The sequence below is a fragment of the Callithrix jacchus genome, chromosome 4 (genome assembly GCF_049354715.1).
Source record: "Callithrix jacchus isolate 240 chromosome 4, calJac240_pri, whole genome shotgun sequence".
NCBI classification, from domain to species: Eukaryota; Metazoa; Chordata; class Mammalia; order Primates; family Cebidae; genus Callithrix; species Callithrix jacchus.
The window spans coordinates 162044840-162061212 of record NC_133505.1 but is presented as its reverse complement, the minus strand read 5'-3'; the positions used below and the strand labels follow the sequence as shown (position 1 = coordinate 162061212).

Below are 16373 nucleotides of genomic sequence, written 5' to 3'. Positions count from 1 at the left end.
ACTAGTGAGTGTCAGATTAATTGGGTTGAAGGATACAAAGTATTGATCCTGGGTGTGTCTGTGAGGGTGTTGCCAAAGGAGATTAACATTTGAGTCAGTGGACTGGGAAAGGCAGAGCCACCCTTAATCAGGGCATGCACAATCTAATCAGCTGCCAGCTCAGCTAGAATATAAGCAGGCAGAAAAATGTGAAAAGAGAGACTGGTCTAGCCTCCCAGCCTACATCTTTCTCCCGTGCCAGATGCTTTCTGCCCTTGAATATCGGACTCCAAGTTCTTCAGTTTTGAAACCTGGACTGGCTCTCCTTGTTCCTCAGCCCACAGACGGCATATTGTGGGACCTTGTGATCGTGTGAGTTATTACTTAATAAACTCCCCTTTATGTATATCCATTAGTTCTGTCCCTTTAGAGAACCCTGACTAATACAACTGTTTTTTCTTGTTTGCTTTCCATTCAACCTTGAAAATAATGATAGTTCAGAGTAAGATAAAATAGCTATCTTTTCCAGCCCCACAAATTTAAAGTGATTTGACCAATCCTAAAGTAATGTTTTTCTTCTGACCCAGCCTTAGGAAATGAACAGTATCAGCTCTGAACGAATGTGCTGACCAGACATCTTCAGTGTGATGTCTAGTCTGTTTGACAATTATGGTTTATTATGAATTATGGTATTTGTATGCATGTTTATTTCTCTGTCTTTTAGTAATATTAACAGCAGCAGCATTTATCAAGTGCCTGTGAGTTTGTTTAGATTGCGAGCCTCTCTGAGGTACTGGATTCGCCCTGAGGGGCTGGAGTTGCTCTGAACCTGCAGCGCTGGGGGCCAGACCCTGGCAGTTGCCGATGTGCTGCCACACCATGGCCAGGCAGGGCACCCTCGAAGCTGCCACAGGCAACTCCTGCCACATCCACAAACCAAGCGAGAGCATAGCCTGGGACAGGAACACAGGTCACCTCCGGATGCTGCTGCTTCACATGTGCCAAGGTCATGGTTTGTGGAAAAGGCTTGGTTTTAGGAAGGTCTTTTCCCTATGATCATCCGAGAACTCCAGATGAAATATAACAGAAAATCTTTGTACAACAGTTGTCAGTTCTTGTTCTGTTTGTGCTTTCTTGAGAATTACATGTGCATCTCCCTGAAATTGTTTCATCTCTTGGGACCAAGAGACACTGACTCATCTTGTTGTTATTACCAATCGGTATAATTTACATACATACATATTTACATTTACGTACATAATTTACACAGTAAAAGAAACTCATCATCCCCCTCACCACATTTCTTAGTCTTATTTCTCATTGTGATCTGAGCTCCCTGTCATTCTCTTGGCCTCAGTTCTTCCTACCACATCTGCTCTGAGAGGAAACACTATGTGACTGTTGAAAATCTGTTCCTTTCTTATGATTCCAAGGAAAAAGAGAAAAAGCCAAAGATCTGTAGGAAGAAAAAAGGGTGAGGACAGAACTTCTGCAGAAATTAATATTGTTACAGTGACACAAATTGTACAGTTTTAAGATAGGTACTGACCGTGTAGTCGATCTTTGTTGAATCAGTTAGTTTGAAATACTTAGAATGCTGTCAGCCTTAAGGTTTTATAGTGGAAATTCTTTCCTGAAATTGGCTTTGGAACGTGGATCACAGGTAGGGTAAACCAATTCTAGGAAATATGATCTACATTCACACTTGTCAGTATTTTACTCTTCTGTGACATGCATCATTATCATAGGCATCAGTGACTTGCTGCCTCTACCTGGGATTATCCTTACTGGGAAAGTTGTAACCTGGAGGCCTATGATGTTCTAATGTGGACTCTCACTAGCTTGGTGGAGGGACTTGAGTAAGCAGACACTGGTGGGTGGGGAAACCAAGCATCCGGGACACTTGTCTTGCTCTGTTGTTTACCCGACACTGAAGTGACTCTCCCAAGCCCCTGTCCTCCTGTGTTCCTTCCCTCTTTTGATGCCTGTTGCCTGCAAGATGCCGTATGCTTCCTGTTCCCCCTACTCAGGTCTGTCCATGATCGTCCCACTTTGAACTTTGAATCCTTCTTACATGTTTTTCTTTAAAGTCGTACTGATTATTCCCTGTATCTCTTTTTTTTCACTAGCCTTTCCATTGTCTCCAAGTTACGGCTGTCTCTTGGCTGATCCAATCGTAACTTCCTCATCATTTTTCCCCTCAATTCTCTTGTCCTCTAATGGTCTTGAACACCATGGAAGTGTTGAATGAAGACCCTTTTGTAGACAGTGGCCAGTATTGTTTCTGTGTCTGGGCATGTCGTCGTGACTTCCTTTTTTGGGCACATGATAATCATCAGGAACGGAGTTGTACATTCTTGGGTGTCCTCCGTATATCATGTTGATTGCAGTTCTCAGTTGTAATATCTAATAACTAAGATTTGAGATTTAATACCTCCTTAGCGGAGGTCCCTTGCAAGTTCCAGGTGCTGCTCTGAGCTGATAACTAGTCCCGTCCTAGGTATCCTGGCCTGGAAACTAGGACATCTGCTTCAGGCCTGTTAGCCGAGGCTGTTAACACTGAGAAACAGGCTTAGCTTGTTACAGCATTGACGAGTAGGGTTAGAAAGGCAAATATTTAAATTCATTTTAAATCCTTTCATTTGAAATTTTAGTAGGTCATTTTGGTATATTGATAGACTGAGTTTAGAAAAGGGCCGGCAGCATTAAACTAGAATATTTTAAGTACTTCTAATGCTTTTGTACTGATTTCTTTTTTGTAATCAAACCCATTAATAGACTTAAAACTCAAGGAAGAAAAAAATAATAGTTGTAATTTTAAAGAAGCATTCAAATATAAGTAAAAAGCATTTTTTTGTTCGTTACCATAGTTACCAAGCAGCTTTCCTGTGGTTCTAGAGAAAATGGGATCCATCATTCAGAGTAATTCTGAAAGTTGCCTTTGGGGGAAAGGGAGGGGAAGGGGTACAGGAGAGGTCCTCGCTGTCCCATAAGCAGGAGACATAACTGGAAGAGCTTTGTTGACACTGAGTATTACAGAATCCTTCACCAGATAGTAGCTGCATTTCTGAGGGGAGTTCTCTTTCAGCAGCGACATAATGTAAGCCAGCTTAACAGGGTATTGGAATTCTATTCAAACTTTAGAAGTCTACTGCTACAGTTTACATGGGGTACTGCTGTATTTGTTCAGGGTTTTAAAACTTTATTTAAATTAAGTAAAAGTTGGACATTTCCTGTATTTGCAAATACCAACTATTCTCAAAGGAATGAAATCAGGCAAATAAAGATGAGGCCAAAATTTAAAATCTAAGGAAGCTGGAAGTGGCAGTTTCTGTACTGGAAGGACAGTGCATCTATCTCTGTATTTGTGTTTTTAGTCTTAGTAGTATTTAAACATTATGTAGAGTTTTGATAATATTTCATGACTTTAGGCCTAGGCAGGGATGAGATTTCATCTCAGATTTTGCTAAGAGTGTTTTCTGTGGAGACTAGCAGGCTGCTAGGAAGAATTGCTGGAATTGGCTGTCACTGGGAGAACTGGAGTTGAAGGCTTACAGGAGATGAGTCCTGGAGAATGGGAGGCAGAGACGAGGGCACGAGGGAGCTCAGGGTGAGAGGGGAAGGGAGAGAGTCCAGGGCGAGAAGGCTGGCGAGGTCTAGAGAGTAGTCAGACACCTGCCTGACAGCTGGGGCCACTTCTCTGTGCAAATCAGGAGGAGGCGAGGTAGGCGGGCTAGTTCAGCCTTGGTGGAAAGGAACCTGATGTCTGAAGTCACTGGAGTGTCTTGGGCCGCTGCCTCCACTCCGCCATTCATAAATCAGTTCTTTTTCCTTCCCCAGAACTGCCCTGAGCTGAAACCACCTTTCTTCTCTCCCTGCAGCAGTCCTCCCTCCATACCTAAACCCTGTGTCCACTTCACACTCCCTCGTCGTCTTCAGTCCCTCTTTCCTCTATGACCACAGACCTCTCCAAACTGGACACTGTCCATGGTGCGTTTTGTTAAGGTCTCAGGAAGTCCTGTAGAAGGAAATAGCTGGTACTAAACTTGAGGAAACAGATACAACATATAGCACACAATTTGAAAAACTTATAAAATTTATTGAGAGTGTTTGACATCGTATTTAAGTCGCTGTTCATAACTGCTGTTCCACCATAGGATCTTCACATCAGTCTGAAGGCTGATGGATGTGGGGGGGGGCGGGCATTTGGAGTGCAGAAAGGCTGCTTGGCACATTCTCAGCATGTGCCAGCCCACATTGCCCCTTACCACCAAAGCCTATTTCCCGTTCTATCCAGTAGGCACAGCTGTAGCTGACCTGAAACCTTTGGGGACAGGCTCATTGATCATTTAAATAGAGAGGTACAAGGTCTGGGGAGTCTGGGCCTTGATGACACAGCTCAGGCACCACAGGCTCCTCCATAGCGCGTCAGGCTGCCTGAGGCTGAGCACAGCTTTTATTTTCATTTTCTTGTCCATAAGGTCTCACATCATATGCAGTTGTTTTCCTTCTGCTCTAAAAGAAAGACATCTTCATCTTTTGAAGGAATTATGTGGCCACCAAGGATCTTTTTTTTTTAATATATAAATAAGATGGGGTTTTGCCATGTTGCCCAGGCTGGTCTCAAACTCCTGAGCTCAGGCAATCCACCTTGGATTCTTTGGCCTCCCAAAGTGCTAGGATTACAGGCATGAGCCACTGAGCCCAGACAACCACAAGGATCTTTAGAAGCAAGTCCTCTTGAGAGAAAATGACAACCTCTGGGATTTAAACAGTAGAGTTCCTTTTGCAAAGCAGTTGTGCGGTCCACACCTCCTAAATGGCCATACTTCCTTTGCCTTTGTTGAGTCTGTATGAGACCCTCATTAACAAGTTTAACAATTCCTGGAGACTGAGGCTTTTGTCAATTATGACGAGACTTCCCATTTCCTAGACCGTGGTCTCCATCAGCATTTTTGTGCGTGTACTGTTTTGTCTCTGTCTTTTAAGTGTTTTTCCTTTGGGATTCGAATGTGTCCTTGTGAATCACCATGAGTCGATTTTTGGAACAAGTCAGGGTATAAATCTCTTATCAGATATGCCTGAAAAGTTTTATCTTTTGACAATTAAAGAATCTCCACAGCTGGTAGTAACTTAAACACTATCAAACAGTGACATTTTTGGGTGGTTTCCATTTCCAATTTTAGTCCTGCCTGTGCCTTTTGGGGTATTTAAAGTGCTACCAAAAAGTTATATGGCTTTTCAGACTGCACTCATGAATTCAGTCCAGCTGATTAATCAGTGTCTACTGGAAATAAGTGGTGTCTCTATCTGGGAAGTTTAGTGCTGAGTGGTCCCTGGGGGCCTGTCTGCCATCTCTCTGTGTCTTGAAGCTGCTGCTGCAGCTTATTTTTTTACTCATTCAAAAGCTAACTAAATTAGCCTACTGCCACCTATTATCGGCTGACTGACTTTCATGATTTGGATTGACTTTGAAGCCATTGTAAGACTGCATTTTAAAATTAAGTGACCATCAAGCCACAGGTCTGGTGGATGTCATTACAGAACAGGTGTAGCCAACTGATTTCTCCATGTCATTTGCAAATCCAGAATGCTCCATCTTCCATGCCTAGAGATGAAACTGAAGCACATGGAAAGATCTGTTTATGAAAACTGTGTCGACAGCCCCTCCTGTTTTACAAGGATGAGTTGATTGATCACGTTGGGCCACATATCATGCCACAAAATGATAATATGTTTGCTTACAACACAGGTAGACGTGGGTGTGGTGCACTTCACTCCCTTAATACACCCCAAGATACAGCAGCCGTTCAAGCTGGTGGAAAAAGTTGTCCAGAATGTATTTCAGTTCCGAAGGAAATACTGCCATCGAGGGCTCGGGTAAGAATGCCTTTTCTTCTCTTCAGTCACAGTCTATAAAATCCTCAGGTACTTTTTAAGAGCAAGAACCTTGTTTGCTCAATTCTTAAAGCTCCCTGTGAGTATTACACTTAGTTCAGTCCTATGATGGACAAGACTTCACTGCCACTGAGGAGAGAGCAAAGACTTGCTAGACCTCAGGTGGCTCTCACAGGGTGGCTTTACCGTAAGCACATCTTGGAACTGGTGTGCTTGGAACTGCACAGCTCACGTTGGCTCTGTACCGGGGAGCTCGTGGTTTCCCAGTGAGGACTCGGACAGATAATAATGGGTCTTAAAATGCTTGCTTTCTACCAAGTTGCCCCATCTCTTCTTTAAGGATACACTTGAGAACTAGGAAGCACAAACAACTTCTGAACAGCCAAAATCATTTCACGAAGCCCTTACGCAAGCACGTCTCCATCTTACAGAAAGCTGCTCCTCCCGAGAGGCTCACAGGAGCAACTGGGGAAACTCGACGGAGCACAGTGGTCTAAAGGTCACCCACCTCAATGGGCTCTGAAGGACCATAGCCGTTGTGCAGATCCAGGAAGAGCCAAGAAACTGTTTAGTTAGGCCCAGAATCTGCTTAAGAAGGCAGGAAAGTGTGTATTTGTAAAAGATTTCCATCTATGATAGTCTTATCCATATTCAGCTGTTCAAAGGGGCTCAGCCTGAGAGCCACATACTTCTCATTTTCTAAAACCTCTTCACTTGGCTTCATTTTAATTCTCTCCTTCACAGGGTCCAGAGTGTCCCTTTAGCACATGAAATGATGGCAGATTATTTCAGGGGCCAGCCAGGCATCAGCTCCTAAGAGCACTGTAGTCCACAAAGCCCGTTCCTGAGGATGCCAGATGGCAGAGGTTAAAGCCTCAGCCTGCCACTTGTTGCCTCTAATTAAGCCAGGATTCCCACCTTACCAGACAGTTCCTACTTCTCTATCAGAGACTTAAGGTGCAGAGCTGGTGACTGGCCAGCCATTTTGGTGCTAATTAGCACAAAGACACCTCTCTGGCTGCAGCCCCCAGCTGCGGTGCACTACTGGTGAGTGAAACGGAAGCTGGATTTTGGCTCACATGCGGAGCAGAACCCACATAGCTGTACCCAATAGTCCTGATTCATGGGGGGAGGGGGAGCACAAAAACTATATCCTTTTATGTACTTTTGAAAATCCTGAAATTGGTCTGAGCTTTGAGCTGGCACTAGTGTTTGCAAGGCAACCCCCCAGCTAAGTGAAGGGCCGCATTCATTTCAGATACACAGTCCTCAGGACAGATGTGGGCCAGATACTGTGCCGTCTGGGGCAACAGACCTGTTGGTGTGCTTCAGGTGTTAGAAACCGTCATCAGGCCCTCTTTGCCATGGATCTGAACTCAAAGATCTGTCACCTCACCCTGAAAGTGTGAGGGACATGCAATTCATTGCTGAGAGGACCATCAGCCTGTAAGAAACATGCAGTCTCCCCTGGCCAGGACACTGTTCAAGCCCTGTGGGATAAGCTCTGTAAGAGCCCTGAGACTTAAAAGAATGCAATCCAGGCCTCACTCCGTAGCATTTCAAGCAGTTCTGCTAGTCATTTTAGAACAGTGGTTCAATTTGCATAGATGAAATGTAAAATATATACTCAAAGATGCTTGAAAAATAAGTGGAATAATTATTTATATTTTCATATAAGCTGTTTTCAGACTTTTAGCAAAACAAGTAACTCTTTTAGCATGAAGAGTTCCAAAGGCTGATAAATTCAGATTCTAGAGACTCAGAACTAGAGATTTGTCACACAAGAAATAATACAACTTTCACATTAAAACATGAGGCAAATCAAACTTATATTGCAGATGTTACTGTAAACTTACTAACCTTAAAAATACATGTACTGATTGAGCTTTGGAGAATATTTTCCCATTGTGCGGATGCCTTGCGCATCGGGTTAGAGCTGCCTCAGAGGCGGCCCTGCCTGTTACCTGGTGCTATAATCCCAGAGGCTCAACTGTGCTGTTTTCCAATGAGGGTTAAAAAGTGTCATGATTTGCAGAATTAAGTAAAATTCTCATTTTTCCCTCTTCCCCTCAGAATGTTATTCCCTGAAGCGCAGCGCTTGGAAAGCACGGGCAGGCTGTTAGAGCTGGCAGACGTGGACCCCACTCTTCGGCCCCGCCAGCTCTCCATCCCACAATTTAAGAGCCTCTGTGATGTATACAGAAGAATGTGTGATGAAGACCCACACCTCTTTGCATATAATTTCAGAGAAGAACTCAAGCAAAGAAAAAGCGAAAAGAAAGAAGAAGATAATGAGAGTCACAGACTCTAGCCACCGCCTGGGGGTGAGCAGCCTACAGGATGTCAGTTTTCACCACATGGAGCTTCTTATATATGGGTACTTTTTTGTCTTTACAGAATGACAATAAAAATGCCAGTGACCAGAGGTGACTTACTTTCCTTTTACTATACAGCTTGGCAGAGAAAATAAATATCATCAAATAAGGTACAGTACAAGCTTTCTTTTAATATATACTGCATAGATATGACATGTTTAGTATAAACAACATCTATTACAATCTTACAAAAATGAAGTATCTGCACATTTTGCCCCTAAACCACATTAAAATAAATATGCTTTAAATAAAGCAAAAACTAACAGCTGAAGGAAAATGCCCAGAGGATTTTAAAAAAATGACCCTTTAAAAGCTATTAATCACAACTTCCCCAACCTTACTTTTTCCACATAACTTAAAATAGAATGCAATTGTAAGGATTCTAAATCATTTGATACCTGCTCAGAAGGGATATAAACTAAGTAATTTACAGATTCTGACCAGTTTCATCTAGGTTTCTGATCCACAATAAATTAAAATAACTTAAATCTTTACAACTATTGTGTGGGAAAATGTATACTGCACAAAACCCAGTAATTAATAGTTTTTGTCGTTGTTGTTGTTGCAATTTCCACTTTACCACCAGTTTAAAAGTAAAATGAGGAATTAATTTAACCCATATCTGGATTGAATCATACTATGATTTTCCGTGGCTCTCTGTTTCATAAAAACACTCCTCACTGACAACAGATGTCAAACTCTGGACACTGAATTCTCGCTCTAGAACAGAATTTAGATCGATAGTGGCATTTTCAGATTGACTGTCAAGGGACTGGTGACGTATCTGTGCCTTGAGCAAAGTTCCTCTGTCCCTCTTAGTGCTGTTGGCTTTTCGTTTGATGGGGCAGAAGTGCCCCCGGACCAGTTTGGGCTGCTCTCCTCCTTTCTGGCCCTCGCCCGACTCCAGGCTGGGCTGCTGCTCAGCCTCAAGGTGAACGTCTGGGTCCTCAGAAATTCTCAGTCTCTGGAACTGAATTTCGATGTCTTTAGTAGGGCTGCCCCGCTTCAGAGTCTGATGGTAGTCATCATCTTCGTCGCTCAGGATGTCACTCTCTTTGATGAGATTGTCTGCAAAATCTGCCAAGCCAGGATGTGGGTATTTCCCAGGAGAGGTGCTCTTGGAGTCCTGTCTGCCCTCGGCTGTGGGGCAGCCGCTGCTCTGGGTGCTGCTGCTCAAGCTGCCCTCATCCGAGTCCAGCAAGGTTCCCTTGCCAGTCTCACCTGTCCACTCACTGCTGGAGGAATTCTTCAGGACTTTTAAAGACCTGGATGAAGCTGCAGTGAGAAAAACACATTTCGCTGTGATACAGAAACAGGTCACACAATGTGTAATGTTTGCCTCAAAGCTTGTGTAAGATTTAACGTCTTTGTTTGTTTTTGAGATGGAGTCTCGCTCTGTTGCCAGGCTGGAGTGCAGTTGGGTGATCTCGACTCACTGCAGTCGCCACCTCCTGGGTTCGAGCATTTCTCCTGCTTCAGCCTCCCAAATAGCTGGGACTACAGGCATGCACCACCATGCCTGGCTAATTTTTTGTATTTTAGTAGACACATGGTTTCACCATGTCGACCAGGATGGTCTCAATCCTCCTAACCTGCCTCAGCCTCCCAAAGTGTTGGGATTATAGGTGTGAGCCACCACACCCAGCCAACATTAAACATCTTAAGATTTTATTTTTATGATATGACTTCAGTTAGCAACTATCCTGGTATTTAGGCAAAAATGCAGCTACTAAAAACAGCCTGGGCGGAGTGCAATGGTGTGATCTGTGCTCACTGCAACCTTCGCCTCCTGGGCTCAAGTGATCCTCCCACCTCAGCCTCCCCAGTAGCTGGGACTACAGATACACATGACCACGCCTGGCTAATTTTTATATTTTTTTTTTGTAGAAATGGGGTTTTGCCATGTTGCCCAGGTTGGTCTCAAAACTCCTGTTCGCAAGAGCTCAAGGGATCCACCTGCCTTGGCCTCCCAAAGTGCCGGGATTACAGGCATGAACCACCATGCCCAGTCTAGAAAATGCTCTTTATCTCTCATGAGAACTGTCTCTCCTGGAACTCCAAACCAACCTTCTGAAATTTGATGTTACAGGGGTGTGTGTGTGTTTCTCTTGGATTGAAAGAAAGATAGGAGTTCTCAGTTTGGGTGTTTCTACAAATAAGAACACCATATTATGTTGATGGCCAGTTTACTTTGATAATGGAGACAATAGTAAATATGTGGTAAATCTGAAGAGGTCACACTGTGATTTAAAGAGAAAAAGAGAAATTTTACATTTTCTAAGACTAAAAACAACAAAGATAATAACAAAATAGTTAATGTAGAAATAAGGTCCTGAAAACTTAAGCTGAAATTTTAGAAACAAGCAGAACAACATGATTTGGAATGCTTACTTGGTGCCTTATCAATTAAGAATGAATATAAGATGCCCCTTAACTTGGATGGCATTACACCCCAATCAACCGATTGTTAAGTTGATAATACTGAAAGTCTGATATACTACTGACCCTCATGGTCAGGCATCTAGCCTGCCTTCAGTGTGCTCAGAACACTTACGTTAGCCTATAGTTGGGCAGAGTCATCTAGCACAGAGGCCTGTTTTATAATTAAGTGTTGTGAATGCTGCACTAGAAGTGAAAAACAGAATAGTTGTCTGGGTACTAAAAGTATGGTTTCTACTGAAGGTGTGTCACTTTCACACCATGGTAAAGTCGAATAAGTGCAGGTTGAACCATCAGAAGGTAGAGAGCATCTGTGTAGTAAGGTTTCTTGATCTTCATTCAGCATTGACCTTCAGGATACCTGGGACTGCTCTGAGCACTGAGAATACAGCAGTGAGGAAAACAAAGCCCCAGGACTCATGCACATCTTAGTGGAAGAAATAAGATCGTACATTTGGACTATGTCAGCTGGTAGGAAGAGAAGGGATTTGGGGTTGGGGGGTGGCTGTATTTTACAAAAGAATGTCTTGGAGCAAAAGACATGTTTAAGTCTCTTAAAAGGAGATAAAGTTACCCTGATGACAAAGTGATAACTCACAGCTGTATTATAAGAGCATATATCCTTTTTAGAAGCTCATGTTTTCTTGAATAAAACAAGGCTAGCAAAATTCTCACCTAATTTTGCCGAAACGGGAACTCGGTTCTTAAGAGGTACCAGGCGATCCTTACATGTTTTCTCCAGTGGTAATTCACACTTTATGTGACGCCTGAAGTTTTCCCTCAGAATAGAACGAATCACCTTAACAATGTTGGTTTTGCTTTCACTGTCGCTTGGTAAGGGGGAGAGAAAACATCGTAAGTATTCAGAGTGCTCATCGTGCTCCCATTCTACACCCGCCTGTGTTCCCATGCCTTGTACCTGCTGGGCCAGGCCGCCAGCCACCCAACAGCCGTGCCATGTGGCCTCCCGTACAAAAGGAGGTGAGAATTGATCACTCTAAGATTTTGATATTTATTTAATCAACTTATTCTCCTACTTGCAGCCTTGGTTGCCTTTTTTAGAGGGCAGGGAGTGTGACCCGGATGTCACCAAAATTCAGGAGGGCACTAAAAATAAGCTCCCTTCTTTAAGAGACATAATTCTATGTTATTTCTGTTGGTTTTAATCTTCAGAAGTCAGTAATACCTGCAACACAACTGAAAGATGGTTTCTGGCCGTCCTTCTATTTCTGACTTCGTATGGATCAGTTCCCATATGGAATTATTTTCTGTCCCTGTGTAAAAGGAAATGGAAACAAGAGTCTACAACTTTGCCCAAAATGCTGTGGTTAAGAATACTTGTAAAGTTAAAATCTCATGACTTAACAAAGTTATTAAACTTTGTTTTATCAACTTTATTGTCTTCTGTGGCTTCTTCTATGTATCATTTTCACAGTTACAAGAACTGTGCCTTTTGGTTACTTTTCACATTTCCTGCTGCAGACTTTCCTCCATCTGAACTGCCTTCTCCCTACCTCTGGAGCCCCTCTCTGGGGAAAAGATTTGGTGGATCCCATTCTTCAACCCTCCTTGTAGTTCCTTTCCTTGGAAGGAACGGGTGCCTGCGGTACTTGAGGTAAAAGAAGCCAGCCCCAAATGAGGTCTGTTCTAGAAAACATAAGCACTTCTGACAAAACCTAAACAGAAGCCCATCAGGTCACTGCATGACTCAGCCTGCTGGCCTTTTCTGTCACCAGAGGCCTGTCACCAAAACAGGGTTACTCTGGAAGGATCTCTGTACATTTTCCAGAGTCAAAGATTTTTTTTTTTTTATATAACTACCTAACCTTAAGGAATTTGTGGATCTTTGTTTTTCTAACACATTTTAAGGGTATCAAGGGTATTAGGCAGAAAGGAAAAGTTGAAAACTATTGTTAGGGAAAATAAGGAAACAATGGAGAAAGACATTTGGCAAAGAAAAATCTATCCACCAGCATTTAGTTTCTCCCAGAAGTCTGCAAAGGAACGTCAAAACAACCTCTCTTGTCGTTATTTTCCATGTCTAGAAAATAAAAGGCACCAAAAATGATCCCCAAGGTCCTTTCTTATTTTTCATTCCACAGTTAAGTCTACTAAAATGCTTTTTCTGGCATCGGATTGCATGAAACATTTACCTGCTGGATTCCCAAGTCTGACTTGAAGTGCGGAGATGGGGATCAGCCAGCGGAATTTAAACGGATCCAAGTCAGCAGAACCGTGCGCAGGTCGGGAATTTGAGGGCTGTAACGTGAAGGCCCACCAAGAAAAGTGTTAGGGAAGCTCTCACTGGGGGAGGACATGTGCACAGGGAAGATGAGGCTATGTTCTCCTTGCGGGCAAGTCTCCAAGCAGCCATGTGAGTGTTCAGGGCATACAAGTCAATCAGCTATGCACCCAATTCTCAAAGACCTCACACGCTGGAGAAGGCGGGGAGGTGGAGTTGTGGTTCAGAAGCAGTTACAGGTCTCAAAGCAAGAACAGCAGCCAAGGCTTCATGCCCTCATACTACCTCTTAATGGTAAACCGATGGTGTGTGGTATCCACAGCTAACCTTGTTTTTGTTTTTTGAGTCAAGGTAAAAGGCATTTGAAAATAAACCAAACTTTCAGACTGTGTGTATGGAACAAACATGGGCCATTTTCGGGGATATGAAAGCTGATGTTCTGTGTAGGCCTCTGCATTAGTATTTGTCTATTTACTTATTTATTGACATGGTCTCACACTGTCACACAGGCTGGAATGCAGTGGCATGATCAAGGCTCACTGCAGCTTCCACCTCCCGTGCTCAATTGATCCTCCTACCTCAGCCTCCCGAGTAGCTGGAACCACAGGTACGTGCTACCACACCCAGCTGCTTTTTATATATGTTATGAGGCAGGGTTTCACCATGTTGGCCAGGTTGGTCTCAATCGCTTGACCTCCTGATCCGCCAGCCTTGGACTCAGCAACTCCTGGGCACAAGCCTCAGCCTCCCAAAGTGATGGGATTACAGGCATGAGCCACCATGCCTAGCCATACATCTTTAAAAACAGACATCTTTCACAGGGAGACTCAGAAACATCCTCAGTATGTGGTGGGGTGAGTTACCCAGAGTAAACAGTATCAGTGCGGAGTTGGTGTTCAGTGGGCTTTTCAGTTCAACATTAATAGGAAGATAAAGCCATGAAAAGGGAGCTTAAATTAAAATGAATTTTTGCCTTACCAATTTCTTTTTCAGTTTGCAGTTTTCTTTGTAAACCAATATGACGGCTCTTTTAAAAACTAAAGAAAGGAAAAGAGAAAGAAAGTCTTTATTTTATGCAAACTTTTCCAAGGTTAAACTATAGCTGAATGTCTTAACAGAATAACGCTCTTCAAATGTATTTGTCTCTAAGACTTTACTCTGCCAACACGAGGGAATAAATGGTACTTCTCATTTGCTCATATTTGAACTATGCAGAAGTACCTGCTTATTTAAAAGCTACTATTGGAAGGAGATCTTGGTTTTAAACTCTTTGTTTTATTGAAGGCTAAGGGCATTGTGTTCATCTCAGTGACAGTATACTGTCACTTGCTCTCCCAAGTCTCAGAATTAAAACATCTTGAAATGCAACAGAGTATTAAGATAGCAGGTTTCTGGCTGGGCACGGTGGCTCACTGAGGTCAGGAGTTCAAGACCAGCCTGACCAACATGGTGAATCCCCTTCTCTACTAAAAATACAAAAATTATAGCTGGGCATGGTGGCAGACACCTCTAATCCCAGCTACTCGGGAGGCTTAGTTAGGCAGGTGAATTGCTTGAACCCAGGAGGTGGTGCAGGTTCCAGTGAACAGAGATTGTACCCTTGCACTCCAGCCTGGGCAACAAAAGCGAAACCCTATCTCAAAAAAAAAAAAAGCAGATTTCAAAATAGCCTCAGGAATCTGTTCCTGTAAGGGAGAACAAGATAATGAGGATGCAGAGCAGTGCTGGAGTTTTAAATAGTTGGAGGCTGGCCCTGTTAAATCCCCAACCATTAGAGCAACTCTCTGACTCCTTGAACTTGAGAGTGAGCTGGACTGGTGCAGCTTGTGAAATTCTTCATTACTCCCAGCCTCTTTTCAGTCTTCATTCTTCTAAATGGAATACTAACCAAATAATGTGAGTTCAAGGTCCTTTCTGGCTTTTCCTAGAGACAGAAATGGATTCAACCAGGAAACCGTGGAGTGCATCAGAAGCTCTCCCATTGAAAGTTCTGTTACCTAGATTGTAAAAACAGGAGGTAAGGAAGACGTGGAAATCCCAGGCTAGATCTTCTCATGTTAGATAGTGATGTACTCACACAGTTATTGCTAAAATGCAAGCACAGCTTGTTTAATTTTTATGATCTCTGTAAATATGGGGCCTTAAATAGTAGTGGGGGTTTTGAAAACATGAGCCACACACCAAAGTGATAAATAACAAAGGTGAAGGCATTTTGCTCCAATGCACACACACGTAGGTGAGACATGCTTTGTGACCAACTCAATTTCCATAAGATTAACTCTACCAGTGTCTGTGGTTCTTCCAGAGTGCCTTTGAAAGTTTTCCCTGGGATCTAGTACATACACCACCTCTGAGCTCCATTCGGGCTGCTGATAAAAGAGCACCAGCATTGAAACTGGCCAGAGTGAAACACTGATCTCCAGCTCTTTTCCGTTCCTGCCATTTTCTTCCTAAACTACGCTACTTCCTGCATGCAGGCTTTAGAAGCACAAGCTTCTAAACTAAGCAATCAGATAAAAAGGAAAAATACATAAAATGTCAAATCCTGCTTGGACTAGTTTTATAAGTAAGCAGGTAACCAACAATATTTGATTTTTTTTTTTTTTTAAAAAAAAAAAGCAAAATAAAGGAAAAGCCCCACACTCTACATGCCAGTTCCCACTTCCTTTCTCTACCCTGCCGTCTGCCAGCTCACTCTCCATGGATGTTCCAGCCAATTTTAATGTGACATAAGGTCATATTTTAAACTAGTGTAATGAATGTTATGATATGTCTATATGTAAATTGTATAGTTCATTAGACACATTATCAAGAAAATCTTAGGGAGTATCTTCCCCAGGAAAATCCTACGAGGACAGCGTATCTGGAAGGTCACCACAGACCCCACAGCCATATGCATTAGGCTCCCAGAGTGCAGGCGTCTCACGGACCTCCTTCTCTGTCCCACTCTGCTCGGCTACTAGCTGGTCAAACACAGTTCCATAATCCTCATAGATCTTCTGCATCTCGTTGATGTGGCTCGCTACTTTCTCCATTGCCTTTAGTGCTTCTGCAAGATATGAAATCCTTTTTATAACTGTTAATTTGTTTTAGATCCAACAGTAATAATGAAAGGAGTCAAGACTCAAGTCAGGATCCCAGACCAGTACCTACTGGCAGGATCACTGCATTCAGATTAAGTCACACTGTAGTCCAGCCATTAGAATGAAGAACAGCGAAATTACCTCCTACCTCAAACTCTGTTTGAAATGAGGCGGAGTATCAGTGAAAGGTTTCACTAATAACAACAAGTAACATTTATGGAGCCCTTTGTACCTGGCAAGGATCACGACAGGTAATTTGTGTGAATCATCTCATTTAGTCTCCACAGTAACTCAAAAACTAATCAGGCCAGGTGCAGTGGCTCATACCTGTAATCCCAGCACTTTGGGAGGCCAAGG

At 43.0% G+C, this 16373-nt stretch overlaps 2 protein-coding genes across 18 annotated transcripts in view; one reads left to right on the top strand and one right to left on the bottom strand.

Annotated features, from left to right (window-relative positions):
* Window positions 1–12083, top strand: part of TFB1M (transcription factor B1, mitochondrial) — a 59565-nt gene extending 47482 nt beyond the window's left edge. For 3 of the 4 annotated variants that reach the window (XM_017971506.4, XM_054254556.2, XM_035297020.3), the window contains 2 exons: window positions 5732–5859; window positions 7951–12083. In XM_017971506.4, coding sequence (XP_017826995.1) covers window positions 5732–5859; window positions 7951–8188 — 366 coding nt within the window. In that variant the 3' untranslated portion in view covers window positions 8189–12083. The remainder of the gene's footprint in view (window positions 1–5731; window positions 5860–7950) is intronic. The other variant, XR_013534638.1, reaches the window with a different exon arrangement.
* Window positions 8305–16373, bottom strand: part of TIAM2 (TIAM Rac1 associated GEF 2) — a 239620-nt gene continuing 231551 nt past the window's right edge. For all 14 annotated transcript variants that reach the window (XM_078370329.1, XM_017971503.4, XM_054254551.2 and 11 more), the window contains 7 exons: window positions 15864–15982; window positions 14822–14930; window positions 13912–13970; window positions 12845–12950; window positions 11878–11965; window positions 11367–11521; window positions 8305–9527 (listed from right to left, as the gene is read on the bottom strand). In XM_078370329.1, the coding sequence (XP_078226455.1) occupies window positions 8890–9527; window positions 11367–11521; window positions 11878–11965; window positions 12845–12950; window positions 13912–13970; window positions 14822–14930; window positions 15864–15982 (1274 nt within the window). In that variant the 3' untranslated portion in view covers window positions 8305–8889. The remainder of the gene's footprint in view (window positions 9528–11366; window positions 11522–11877; window positions 11966–12844; window positions 12951–13911; window positions 13971–14821; window positions 14931–15863; window positions 15983–16373) is intronic.